The sequence below is a fragment of the Oncorhynchus clarkii genome, chromosome 32 (genome assembly GCF_045791955.1).
Source record: "Oncorhynchus clarkii lewisi isolate Uvic-CL-2024 chromosome 32, UVic_Ocla_1.0, whole genome shotgun sequence".
NCBI lineage: Eukaryota > Metazoa > Chordata > Actinopteri > Salmoniformes > Salmonidae > Oncorhynchus > Oncorhynchus clarkii.
The window spans coordinates 30,060,359-30,075,154 of NC_092178.1; the positions used below are offsets into that span (position 1 = coordinate 30,060,359).

Below are 14,796 nucleotides of genomic sequence, written 5' to 3' on the forward strand. Positions count from 1 at the left end.
ATTTTGCCACAACTTTGGAAGTATGCTTGGGGTCATTGTCCATTTGGAAGACCCATTTGCGACCAAGCTTTAACTTCCTGACTGATGTCTTGAGATGTTGCTTCAATATATCCACAAAATGTTCCTCCCTCATGATGCCATATATTTTGTGAAGTGCACCAGTCCCTCTTGCAGCAAAGCATGCCCACAACATGATGCTGCCACCCCCATGCTTCACAGTGTTCCTCGGCTTGCAAGCCTCCCCCTTTTTCCTCGAAACAGAACGATGGTCATTATGGTCAAACAGTTCTGTTTTTGTTTCATCAGACCAGAGGACATTTCTCCAAAAAGTATGATCTTTGTCCCCATGTGCAGTTGCAAACCGTAGTCTGGCTTTTTTATGGCAGTTTTTGGAGCAGTGGCTTCTTTCTTGCTGAGCGGCCTTTCAGGTTATGTCGATATAGGACTGGTTTTACTGTGGATATAGATACTTTTGTAGCTGTTTCCTCCAGCATCTTCACAAGGTCCTTTGCTGTTGTTCTGGGATTGATTTGTACTTTTCGCACCAAAGTACGTTCATCTCTAGGAGACAGAACGCGTCTCCTTCCAGAGCGGTATGACGGCTGCGTGGTCCCATGGTGTTTATACCTGCGTACTATTGTTTGTACAGATGAATGTGATACCTTCAGGTGTTTGGAAATTGCTCCCAAGGATGGACTTGTGGAGAGATCTACAGTTTTTTTCTGAGGTCTTGGCTGATTTCTTTTGATTTTCCCATGATGTCAAGCAAAGAGGCACTGGGTTTGAAGGTAGGCCTTGAAATACATACACAGGTACACCTTCAATTGACTCAAATTATGTCAATTTGCCTATCAGTAGCTTCTAAAGCCATGACATAATTTTCTGGATTTTTCCAAGTTGTTTAAAGGCACAGTCAACTTAGTGTATGTAAACTTCTGACCTACTGGAATTGTGATACAGTGAATTATAAGTGAAATAATCTGTCTGTAAACAATTGTTGGAAAAATTACTTGTGTCATGCACAAAGTAGATGTCCTAACCGACTTGCCAAAACTATAGTTGGTTAAGAAGAAATTTGTGGAGTGGTTGAAAAATGAGTTTTAATGACTCCAACCTAAGTGTATGTAAACTTTGACTTCAACTGTATTCCAGTTAGGCTCTACAGCCCTTGTAAAGCTGATTAATGTTCTTAATTTGAAGAAGTTATTTTTCCACTTTAGTTGTGATACAAAGCTTATCAAAACATATAGACCTATAGGCTATGCTACATGAGGTGTGCGACAATGAAAAAAAGTCACAAAAAAAGGCATTGTTGCTTGTCTTACGCTGGGCATCATTCACAAGTGATAATATATCATTCACAAGTGATAGGCTAATGTTGTCCCCCATCAGACTATTCTAAATAATATGAAATATTTTTTTATTTTGAATGGAACATTACCATGCACCTGTCTCAATATACATGTCATCTCTGCGCTTAAGTAGCGAATGGAGGACGTTTTTCCCGTGGTTCATTTTCATGCCAGCCAGGTAGACTATACTCCTGTTGTAAAGATAAGCAATGTGCTTAATATTAGGAAAGTTTAGAAACAAATATAGTAGGCCTAGCCTATAGAAAGCTGATGGGATCCTCCTCTTTTTAATAGAGGCCATCACTCTGTTTTCTCGCACATTGCATAGCCTATAGAAATGTTGCACAACATGAGCTCATTGGCTCTCATGAAGTGTTTGATTAGATTTTTTTTAACACATTTGCATTTATGTCAGTGATTAGAGGGACAATAGAGTGATGAGTACCAGGCAGTTAGCAAGTTTGGTAGGCTACTAATGACCATCAGCAGCATCAGACCTTGGAGAAGCCTAATTACCGTGACTAAACAGTCATGTGGAAATTTGACTGCCTTCATGACTCGTGACCGCCGGTGTGGCGGTAATACGGTCACTGCAACAGCCCTAGTCCTGGCACACCTAAAACAATTGTCAAGGGAAGCCAGTTTTGATTTGCCTTCACACCAATCACATCAAAAACAGAACGTAATTTACAGAAAAAAATTGTTGCATCTCGTTGTGTCGTTGTCCTCCAAGGGATAGCTAGCTAAAATCATACCTTTCCTAAATTAGCCATGGATGGAGGTAGGGATTTGGACTTGCGGTTTTAATTAATTCCCCGCACTTGTCAATGATTATAACGGGGATTCTGATCCAACAATACATTGTGCCCCTGAGAGGATGGAAGTTCAATATGTAGCTAGATGTATTAGGCACATTTTAACTAGGTGGCCTGGCGCATAATTGCCCATTAAAGGTAGTTAGGCTTGCGAGCAAGCATTTTAGCCAGGTAGCCTAGGACAATTTAAAACTAAAAGCCAAACACAAACACACACACACAAATCAGTTCTATGGACAGCGAAATCATATTTAGCTTACTTTGATTGGACTAAATTGTTTTTGGTATCGTTTAGTTGTCACTGTATTAAACTAAGTATACAGTGCATTCGGAAAGTAATAAGACCCTTTGACTTTTTCCACATTTTGTTACGTTACAGCCTTTTTCAAAAAATCTATTAAATAGTTTTTTTGCTCATGAATCTACACACAATACCCCATAATGACATAGAAAACACTGGTTTTTAGATTGTTTTACAAATGTATAAAAAACTGAAATATTACATTTACATAAGAATTCAGACCCTTTTACTCAGTACTTTGTTGAAGCACCTTTGGCAGCGACTACAGCCTCAAGTCTTCTTGGGAATGACGCTGCAAGCTTGGCACACCTGCATTTGGGGAGCTTCAGTCATTCTTCTCTGCAGATCCACTCAAGCTCTGTCAGGTTGGATGGGGAGCGTTGCCGCACAGCTATTTTCAGGTCTCTCCAGAGATGTTCAATCGGGTTCAAGTCCGGGCTCTGGCTGGGCCGCTCAAGGACATTTAGAGACTTGTCCCGAAGCCACTCCTGCATTGTCTTGGCTGTGTGCTTAGGGTCGTTGTCCTGTTAGAATGTGAACCTTTGCCCTAGTCAGAGAACCTGCTCCAGAGCGCTCAGGACTTCATCAATGATCTCTCTGTACTTTGCTCTGTTTATCTTTCCCTCGATCCTGACTAGTGTCCCAGTCCCTGCCACTGAATAACATCCCCACAGCATGATGCTGCCAACACCATGCTTCACCGTAGAGATGGTGCCAGGTTTCCTCCAGACATGACCCTTGGCATTCAGGCCGAAGAGTTCAATCTTGATTTCATCAGACCAGAGAATCTTGTTTCTCATGGTCTGACAGTCCTTTAGGTGCCTTTTGGCAAACTCCAAGCGGGCTGTCATGTGCCTTTTACTGAGGAGTGGCTTCTGTCTGGCCACTCTACCATAAAGGCCTGATTTGGTGGAGTGCTGCAGAGATGGTTGTCCTTCTGAAAGGTTCTCCCATCTCCACAGAGGAACTATGGAGCTCTGTCAAAGTGACTATCAGGTTCTTTGTCAACTCTCTGACCAAGGCCCTTCTCCCCCGATTGCCCATTTTGGCCGGGCGGCCAGCTCTAGAATTAGTTTTGGTTGTTCCAAAATTCTTCCATTTAAGAATGATGGAGGCCACTGTGTTCTTGAAAACCTTCAATGCTGCAGAAATGTTTTGGTGTCCTTCCTCAGATCTGTGCCTCGACACAATCCTGGCTCAGAACTCTACGGACAATTCCTTTGACCTCATGGCTTAGTTTTTGCCCTGACATGCACTGGCAACTGTGGGACCTTATATAGACAGGTGTGTGCCTTTCCAAATCATGTCCAATCAATTGAATTTACCACAAGTGGACTCCAATCAAGTTGTAGAAACATCTAAAGGATGGTCAATGGAAACAGGATGCACTTGAGCTCAATTTCGAGTCTCATAGGAAATAATACTTATGTAAATATTTTGATTTTTATATAATTTATCAAAAATGTCAAACCTGTTTTCGCCTTGTCATTATGTGGTATTATGTGTAGATTGATGAGGAAATCTTACCCAGGCACCGCTACTGTACAGGACTACATAACAATGACTCTATTTCTCTGTAGTGTATTAAAACAGTCATATACAGTGGGGCAAAAAAAGTATTTAGTCAGCCACCAATTGTGCAAGTTCTCCCACTTAAAAAGATGAGAGAGGCCTGTAATTTTCATCATAGGTACACTTCAACTATGACAGACAAAATGAGAAAAAAAATCCAGAAAATCACATTGTAGGATTTTTAATGAATTTATTTGCAAATTATGGTGGAAAATAAGTATTTTGCCATATACCGGTATTTATGCACGGACCGGTTTGGGTTTTTACTTTACCTGCTAGAACAGTATTTTAATGTTTGGTTTGTTAATGAGATACGCCGTGTGTAATGTCCATTTTTATGTTTATGTTTTATGTACTCCACTCCTTGAGTCATCTCTCTCTCCATGCCGCTTTCCACCCAGACCTAGCCCCGCCCCCTGTCACTCAAGGAGAGCATTTGTTGTTGCTTGACCAGAGACACATTCTTTCAGTCTGCATGGTCAATGCAGCACATGCAACAATGTTGATGACAACGATGTTGTTTCCACTTTGATCTTAATATAAGTCCACAAGCATTTTATAATTACAATATTAGTTTGTGTTTCTTACATCTGCAAACAGCTAGTTTGTATTTTCTTAGCAAGTTAAGCAAATTAGCACATTTTATTTGTCACATACACATGGTTAGCAGATGTTAATGCGAGTGTAGCGAAATGCTTGTGCTTCTAGTTCCGACAATGCAGTAATAACCAACAAACCATCACTATGAATGAGTGATGGTACAGAGCGGCATAGGCAAGATACAGTAGATGGTATTGAGTGCAGTATATACATATGAGATGAGTATGTAAACAAAGTGGCATAGTTAGTGGCTAGTGATACATGTATTACATAAAGATGCAGTAGATGATATAGAGTACAGTATATACGTATACATATGAGATGAATAATGTAGGGTATGTAAACATTATATTAGGTAGCATTGTTTAAAGTGGCTAGTGATATATTTGTCACGTGCGCTGAATACAACAGGTGTAGGTAGACGTTACGCTGAAATGCTTACTTACAGGCGCTAACCAATAGTGTAAAAAAAGATATTAGGTGAACAATAGGTAAATAAAGAAATAAAACAACAATAAAAAGACAGGCAATATACAGTAGCGAGGCTATAAAGGTAGTGAGGTTACATACAGACACCGGTTAGTCAGATTGAGGTAGTATGTACATGTAGATATGGTTAAAGTGACTATGCATATATGATGAACAGAGAGTAGCGGTAGCGTAAAAGAGGGGTTGGCAGGTGGTGGGTGGCGGGACACAATGCAGATAGCCCGGTTAGCCAATATGCGGGAGCACTGGTTGGTCGGCCCAATTGAGGTAGTATGTACATGAATGTACAGTGACTATGCATATATGATAAACAGAGAGTAGCAGCAGCGTAAAAAGAGGGGTTGGGGGGTGGCACACAATGCAAATAGTCCAGGTAGCCATTTGATTACCTGTTCAGGAGTCTTATGGCTTGGGGGTAAAAACTGTTGAGAAGCCTTTTTGTCTTAGACTTGGCACTCCGGTACCGCTTGCCATGCGGTAGTAGAGAGAACAGTCTATGACTGGCTGGGGTCTTTGACAATTTTTAGAGCCTTCTTCTGACACCGCCTGGTGTAGAGATCCTGGATGGCAGGCAGCTTAGCCCCAGTGATGTACTGGGCCTGGGCCGTACGCACTATCCTCTGTAGTGCCTTGCGGGCCGAGCAGTTGCCGTACCAGGCAGTGATGCAACCAGTCAATGTTGCAACTGTAGAACCTTTTTGAGGATCTCAGGACCCATGACACATCTTTTTAGTTTCCTGAGTGGGAATAGGCTTTGTCGTGCCCTCTTCACAACTGTCTTCGTGTGTTTGGACCATTCTAGTCTGTTGTTCATGTGGACACCAAGGAACTTGAAGCTCTCAACCTGCTCCACTACAGCCCAGTCGATGAGAATGGGGGCGTGCTCGGTCCTCCTTTTCCTGTAGTCCACAATAATCTCCTTAGTCTTGGTTATGTTGATGGATAGGTTGTTATTCTGGCACCACCCGGCCAGGTCTCTGACTTCCTCCCTATAAGCTGTCTCGTCGTTGTCGGTGGTCAGGCCTACCACTATTGTGTCGTCTGCAAACTTAATGATGGTGATGGAGTCATGCCTGGCCATGCAGTCGTGGGTGAACAGGGAGTACAGGAGGGGACTGAGCACGCACCCCTGAGGAGCTCCAGTGTTGAGGATCAGTGTGGCTTTGAGGGTACTATGGTGTTGAATGCTGAGCAGTAGTCAATGAATAGCATTCTCACGTAGGTGTTCCTTTTGTCCAGGTGGAAAGGGCAGTGTGGAGTGCAATAGAGATTGCATCATCTGTGGATCTGTTTGGGCGGTATGTAAATTGGAGTGGGTCTAGGGTTTCTGGGATAATGGGGTTGTGAGCCATTACCAACCTATCAAAGCACTTCCTGGCTAGAGACGTGAGTGGTACGGGTCGATAGTCATTTAGGCAGGTTGCCTTTGTGTTCTTGGGCACAGGGACTATAGTGGTCTGCTTGAAACATGTTGGTATTACAGACAGGGACAGGGACATATTGAAAATGTCAGTGAAGACACCTGCCAGTTGGTCAGCACATGTCTGGAGCACATGTCCTAGTAATCCGTCTGGCCATGCAGCCTTGTGTATGTTGACCTGTTTAAAGGTCTTACTCACATCGGCTACGGAGAGCGTGATCACACAGTCACCTGGAACAGCTGATGCTCTCACGCATGCCTCAGTGTTGCTTGCCTCGAAGCGAGCATAGATGTGATTTAGCTCATCTGTAGGCTCGCGTCACTGGGCAACTCGCGGCTGTGCTTCCCTTTGTAGTCTGTAATAGTTTGCAAGCCCTGCCTCATAAGACGAGCGTCGGAGCCGGTGTAGTATGATTCAATTTTAGCCCTGTATTGACGCTTTACCTGTTTGATGGTTCGTCGCAGGGCATAGCAGGATTTCTTGTAAGCTTCCGGGTTCCGGGTTCCCGCATCTTGAAAGCGGCAGCTCTACCCTTTAGCTCACTGCGAATGTTGCCTGTAATGGCTTCTGGTTGGGGTATGTACGTACAGTCGCTGTGGAGACGACGCCCTCGATGCACTTATTGATAAAGCCAGTGACTGATGTGGTGTAGTCCTCAATGTCATCGGAAGAATCCCAGAACATGTTCCAGTCTGTGCTTGCAAAACAGTCTTGTAGTTTAGCATCGGCTTCATCTGACCATTTTTTTATAGACCGAGTCACTGGTGCTTCCTGCTTTAATTTTTGCTTGTAAGCAGGAATCAGGAGCATAGAGTTGTGTTTGGATTTTCCAAATGGAGGGCGAGGGAGAGCTTTGTACGCGTCTCTGTGTGTGGAGTACAGGTGATCTAGATTTTTTTCCCTCTGGTTGCACATATAACATGTTGATTTGGTAGAACTGATTTAAGTTTCCCTGCATTAAAGTCTCCGGCCACTAGGAGCGCCGCCTCTGGGTGAGTGGTTTCCTGTTTGCTTATTTCCTTATACAGCTGACTGAATGCGGTCTTAGTGACAGCATCTGTCTGTGGTGGTAAATAAACAGCCACGAAAAGTATAGGCAAGTAGTGTGGCCTGCAATTTATCACAACATACCGTCCTTCAGGTGAGCAAAATCTAGCGACTTCTTTAGATTTCTTGCACCAGCTGTTTACAAATATGCACAGACCACCCTCCCTCGTATTACCGGAGTGTGCTGTTCTATCTTGCCGGTGCAGCGTGTATCCCGCTAGCTGAATATCCATGTCGTCATTCCGTGAAACATAGGATATTGCAGTTTTTGATGTCCTGTTGGTAGGATATTCGTAATCGTACCTCGTCTAGTTTATTGTCCAATAATTGCACGTTGGTGAGTAGTATTAGCTTTCCCACTCGCCTTTTTCGGGTCCTGACCAGGCATCCGGCTCTGGTGTGTGTACAGCAGCAGAGGCTATGTTGTTCTCCAAAGTCTGCACAAGTGTACATTAATTGTGTCTGTCATTCCACTTTAGTAGTGTACCTAAAGTCTACTATTCATAATCAGTAGATGCTACAGTATTCTGTCTCTCTCTCTCTCTCCTCTCTCTCTCTTGCTCTCTTGCTCTCTCGTGCTCTCTCTCCTCTCTCGTGCTCTATCTCCTCTATCTCTCTCTCTCTCCTCTCTCTCCTCTCTCTCCTCTCTCTCCTCTCTCTTTAGTAATGCACATAGCACAGTCGTTGCTAAATTCTTTGTCCCTTTTCTTCAGTGATGCACCTGTATTTCCCATTAACAGTAGTAACCAATTCCCCTTATTGTTTTCTGTCCACCCTCTGTAGTTGCTCACAAACAGTACCACAGGGGTCGAAACTTTTTCCTGGAGTGCTGCAAGTACTGCAGGATTTTATTCCAACATAGGCACCACATCTGGCCAACTGAGCTAATTGATCAGTTCAGTGATTGCCTAAATTTAACACACACAGAACATTGGTAAATTCCACTGTGAATCACAAACCGTAGCACATGGGTAAATTCCACTGATATATATGTCTTTGATACATTCTCTCTTCTATGTCTCTTCTTCTTCAGTGGTGTACATGTGCTGCTCATGGGACACTTTCCGGATGCTGATGGTACAGTTTTGGAGGGAGGGCTTGCCCCCGGAGGACTATGCTTTCTTCTTCATCGACCTGTTCGGCCACAGCCTGAGGAAGCGGCCCGCTAGGCCCTGGTACAGAGGAGACGCAGATGACCATGCCGCTAAGAAGGCCTTCAGGGTGAGAGGGGGATGACAGAGGGATGGATGAGGGAGGTCTGTAGGAACGAAGGGAGGGGTAGATTGAGTAGGGGGTATAGGAGATGGATTTAATGGGATTTAGTGGGGACTGCATTACTGTCATTACACTGCAGTTATGAGTGAGATTTGACTGGTATGAAGGAGGGATGAGATAATTGTTTCATTTGATTTAACTCTACTTTTACCAGATAGCCTAATAAAGAGGAATGTAGGGGGTATATCATGAGTAGGGGATAGAGGAGAGGAATTTAGTTGTATGCTGTACTGTCGTTATAAGTGATATTACAAAGGCAGGGAGGGTAAAGGAGTGATGACTCAGCAGCAGATAAGAGAAAAAAGGCATCAGTCATGCAGCTGTATTGGTAGGTAATGAGAGGTACATGATACATTTTGAGAATATTGTGAAATAGGACGTTTTATCGCAAGTTCAAGGAAATAGCACAGTGAAATAGCACAGTGAAAAATTGGAGAGTGGTTGGCTAAACATGCATCTTTTTTTCTGCGATATATGTACCTTTTTCAAGAGAGAAATGGATGAGAGACGAAGGAATGAGGAAAAGGAATGACTATGGCAAAAATGGAACAAAGGACTATGGCAAAAATGGAACCAAACATATCCAGTTGTAGCATATCTCCCATTACACTGTCAGATAGAGTAACACTGAGTGAGGAATATAGGGTGTTAAGCATTCAGATGACTCGACTTGATGACAGTACCCAGACAGCAAAACTATTACGGCCCAAATCCAGTCCACATCTACAATGTTACAGCCAGTTATAACTTGGTATTACGGTCAATTAACCCAAGCTACTCCATTTTCCCGGCATACTAAACCATTTGACAAAACAAACTTGCACAGTGAATTGAAGTTATGTTTGTCTCTCTGGCGGACAGTTTAAATAGATGCAAGCTGCACCACACTACTGGGGGAAAAAACATGCATCTCAAGGGGGAAGGCCAGCTTTGTACAGCGCTGTCAGCATGTTTTCTCACCCTAAATAGCCATGTACTGCAGTCTGTACTGTAAATCAAATATTTTTCACTCCTTCACAAATAAAGTCTAGAGCTTCGTTAGCATACTTACTGTGTAGTACATGCTTACAAAAAAGGTGCTATCTGGAACCTAAAAGTGTTCTTCAGCTGTCCCCATAGGATAACCCTTTGAAGAACCCTTTTTGGTTCTAGGTAGAAACCTTTTGGCTTTAGCTGGAACCAAAAAGGGTTCTCCTATGGGGACAGCCGAATAACCTTTTGGAACCCTTTTTCTAAGAGTGTACAGCATAAAGTTTGGTAGGATTGTTAGATTTTTGCAGAATGCATGCTCTGAACATTATCGCCACATTCCTAAATTACAGCCATGTTTTTACTCACAAGCTCGTGGGAGATCGGGCCCATCGTCTTAAAAGTGTTATATGTAGCACAGAGCCCATTTGTCATACATTCCTAATTATTACATCGATAGAATATGTCTCACGTCCTGAGCATTATAGATTGCCTAAATGTATACAGTCATGTTAAATGACTAATTACTTGGTCTATGGACAGTATGTACAGTTCAGCGGGTAATCTTTAGAAAGTGCATCGGCGATGTTATACCCACAGCAATGATTAAAACATTCCCATACCAGAAACCGTGGATTGATGGCAATCAAGGCAATCAAACAAGCTAAGCGTCAGTATAGAGACAAAGTAGAGTCGCAATTCAACGGCTCCGACACAAGGTATGTGGCAGGGTCTACAGTCAATCACGTATTACAAAAAGAAAACCAGCCCCGTCGCGGACCAGACTTTTTCCAGTCTGCTGTTCCCACATGCTTCAAGAGGGCCACCATTGTTCCTGTTCCCAAGAAAGCTAAGGTAACTGAGCTAAACGACTACCGCCCCGTAGCACTCACTTCCGTCATCATGAAGTGCTTTGTGAGACTAGTCAAGGACCATATCACGTCCACCCTAGACTCACTCCAATTTGCTTACCGCCCCAATAGGTCCACAGACGACGCAATCGCAACCACACTGCACATTGCCCTAACCCATCTGGACAAGAGGAATACCTATGTGAGAATGCTGTTCATCAACTACAGCTCAGCAAATAACACCATAGTACCCTCCAAACTCTGGGTCTCGACCCTGCCCTGTGCAACTGGGTACTGGACTCCCTGACGGGTCGCCCCCAGGTGGTGAGGGTAGGTGACAACATCTCCGCCCCGCTGATCCTCAACACTGGGGCCCCACAACGGTGCGTTCTGAGCCCTCTCCTGTACTCCCTGTTCACCCACGACTGCGTGGCCATGCACGCCTCCAACTCAATCATCAAGTTTGCGGACGACACTACAGTGGTAGGCTTGATTACCAACAACGACGAGACGGCCTACAGGGAGGAAGTGAGGGCCCTCAGAGTGTGGTGTCAGGAAAATAACCTCACACTCAACGTCAACAAAACTAAGGAGATTATTGTGGACTTCAGGAAACGGCAGAGGGAGCACCCCCCTATCCACATCGACGGGACAGTAGTGGAGAGGGTAGTAAGTTTTAAGTTCCAAAGGCGTACACATCACGGACAAACTGAATTGGTCCACCCACACAGACAGCGTTGTGAAGAAGGCGCAGCAGCGCCTCTTCAACCTCAGGAGGCTGAAGAAATTCGTCTTGTCACCAAAATGACTCACAAACTTCTACAGATGCACAATCGAGAGCATCCTGTCGGGCATTATCACCACCTGCTCCGCCCGGCAACTGCTCCGCCCACAACCGTAAGGCTCTCCAGAGGGTAGTTAGGTCTGCACAACACATCACCGGGGGCAAACTACATGCCCTCCAGGACACCTACACCACCCGATGTCACAGGAAGGCCATGAAGATCATGAAGGACAACAACCACCCGAGCCACTGCCTGTTCACCCCGCTATCATCCAGAAGGCGAGGTCAGTACAGGTGCATCAAAGCAGGGACCGAGAGACTGAAAAACAGCTTCTATCTCAAGGCCATCAGACTGTTAAACAGCCACCACTAACATTGAGTGGCTGCTGCCAACATACTGACTTAACTCCAACCACTTTAATAATGGAAATTGATGTAAAAAATGTATCACTAGCCACTTTAAACAATGCCACTTAATATAATGTTTACATACCCTACATTACTCATCTCATATGTATATGTATATACTGTACTCTCTATCTACTGCATCTTGCCATCTTTATGTAATACATGTATCACTAGCCACTTTAAACTATGCCACTTTTATGTTTACATACCCTTCATCACTCATCTCATATGTACAGTGCCTTGCGAAAGTATTCGGCCCCTTTGAATTTTGCGACCTTTTGCCACATTTCAGGCTTCAAACATAAAGATATAAAACTGTTTTTTTTGTGAAGAATCAACAACAAGTGGGACACAATCATGAAGTGGAACGACATTTATTGGATATTTTTGCACGCCCAATTTTAATAATAATTTTGCACGCCCAATTTTTCAGTTTTTGATTTGCTAAAAAAGTTTGAAATATCCAATAAATGTCGTTCCACTTCATGATTGTGTCCCACTTGTTGTTGATTCTTCACAAAAAAATACAGTTTTATATCTTTATGTTTGAAGCCTGAAATGTGGCAAAAGGTCGCAAAGTTCAAGGGGGCCGAATACTTTCGCAAGGCACTGTATATACTGTACTCGATACCATCTACTGCATCTTGCCTATGTCGTTCTGTACCATCACTCATTCATATGTCTTTATGTACATATTCTTTATCCCTTTACACTTGTGTGTATAAGGTAGTAGTTGTGGAATTGTTAGGCTAGATTACTCGTTGGTTATTACTGCATTGTCGGAACTAGAAGCACAAGCATTTCGCTATACTCGCATTAACATCTGCTAACCATGTGTATGTCACAAATACAATTTGATTTGATTTCCATCTACACTACAATAAGAAGAGTGAACAAGAAAAATGAATAAAAATAGATTGGAAAATGTAAATAAGGCAGCATATCACAAAGATGTAGCTTTGCTTTGAACATATAAAAATACAGGAAAAAAAGAGGAAAGGATGATGAGTCGGAGGTAGGGAAGGGAAACAGAGGGTTTGGTCCAATATCCACACTAGCATACCACTTAACTTCCTAGACTAGAGTCTAAGCCTCTAGATGGCGACATGTACTAACTTATGGAATTGTTTTACGATGGTAATTTACCTACCCAGACTCCTTGCTCTGGCTAAACGCTACGCCACACCCACGGACGTTAGTTTCTTTTCCTCGATGACTTCCTAACGATTTCTAGATTGAAAACACATTCTAGTCCCAAAAACCGATGGGTTGGGCCAACTATATTGATTTGGGGACAGGTCGAAACACACATGAAACATTTATGGACATTTAGCTAGCTTGCTGTTGCTAGCTAATTTGTCCTGGAAAATAAACATTTGGTTGTTATTTTACCTGAAATGTATATAGTCCTTCTTTGTCGAATTTTGACCCATGTCGAGTCATACAAACAATGTTCTAGTTGGTTTTTCTCCTTGTTCATTCTTTGTTTTTGTTCATTCAAAATTTTCTTTGGATTTTTACAAATGTAAAATATATCTGTCAGCAGCAATGAAAGAAGTTCATAGGATGCCAGAAAGGACACAAGATCAGTTGGATAACAAGCAGGCCCTCTATCGTGTAGGAACTACCTTCCTTTATGTGCCATTATGAGACAAATACAACATTTGGAGTGAATCTGACTATGGTTCATGAAGAGAGAATTATTTTGAGAATTAGCATTACATATGCAAAGAATGAGTTGCTAATAGTTTCCTTGTTTTTCAAGATGGCAATACCAAATTCAGTGTGGTTTTTGAAGTATTTGTAGCATATCTTAGCATATGTACTAATATGCATCTACTAGAATATTGTGGCCATCAACGTTATTTTCACAATCTCCTTAGGGACAATTGTGATGAGTTCAAAGACTACATTTGGAGTGAATCTGACTTCTAGTCTAAGAGAAGATTTTTACATAATCAAAAGTGAATTGTTAATTGTTTCCTTATTTTTAAAGATATCAGTGCCAAACATGGTTCATCATGGTAATGTCTTTGACGATCCTAAAAAGTTGATTTACAAAGGAGTGGATTTACAAAGGATTTAAATGGACATGTAAAATCCGATTTCCTGATTTATCAATAACTCAGCTATCTCTTAACCAATCCCATAGCTCAAACTAAGTTAAGAGATTTACCATGGTCATACATACTGAATTTGGTGTTATTTCAAAGATTTTGTGTTTTTCAAAGATTTTCAAAAAGTTCCAAGATGGAGGAAAGTCTGTCCTGATGGACCTTATTTGTTATTGTGTTTTTCTGACTGGTTGTCATTCATTTTTCTTGACAGAGTGTGAAGATCCTGACCTACAAAGAGCCACAGAACCCAGAGTACCTGGAGTTTGTGTCCAACCTGAAGACGGACGCATTGAACATGTTCAACTTCACCGTAGAAGACTCGCTGGTAAGTGGGGATAACTGATTGGTTGCTTGACTGGTTTGTTGGTTGATTGACAGGCATTGGGAGGTCAGAATAGAAAGCAGGTAGAAATAAGTCAGTAAGAGTGGTAGAGACAAAAAATCGAGGACGTCTCTCTTACTCACAGGATGAACACTCAAGAAAATCCAACTTTGAAAAGCATTGTACCTATTTCAGACCCACAGGCAGAATGAAATAGACTAAAAGTATTCATTATTTTTTTTGTTTTTTTATTTCACCTTTATTTAACCAGGTAGACTAGTTGAGAACAAGTTCTCATTTGCAACTGCGACCTGGCCAAGATAAGGCAAAGCAGTTTGACACATACAACAACACAGAGTTACACATGGAATAAACAAAACACACAATCAATAATAAGGTAGAAAAATCTATATACAGCATGTGCAAGAGAGGTAAGGCAATAAATAGGCCGTTGCGGCGAAGTAATTGCATTA

The 14,796-nt window shown here is 42.5% G+C and overlaps 1 protein-coding gene across 1 annotated transcript in view; it reads left to right on the forward strand.

Moving 5' to 3' along the window:
* The window catches only part of LOC139392293 (atrial natriuretic peptide receptor 1-like), a 110,596-nt gene that overhangs the window by 23,536 nt on the left and 72,264 nt on the right, over positions 1–14,796 (forward strand). The window contains exons 3-4 of the mRNA XM_071140176.1: positions 8,631–8,818; positions 14,213–14,326. Of these exons, the coding sequence (XP_070996277.1) occupies positions 8,631–8,818; positions 14,213–14,326 (302 nt within the window). The remainder of the gene's footprint in view (positions 1–8,630; positions 8,819–14,212; positions 14,327–14,796) is intronic.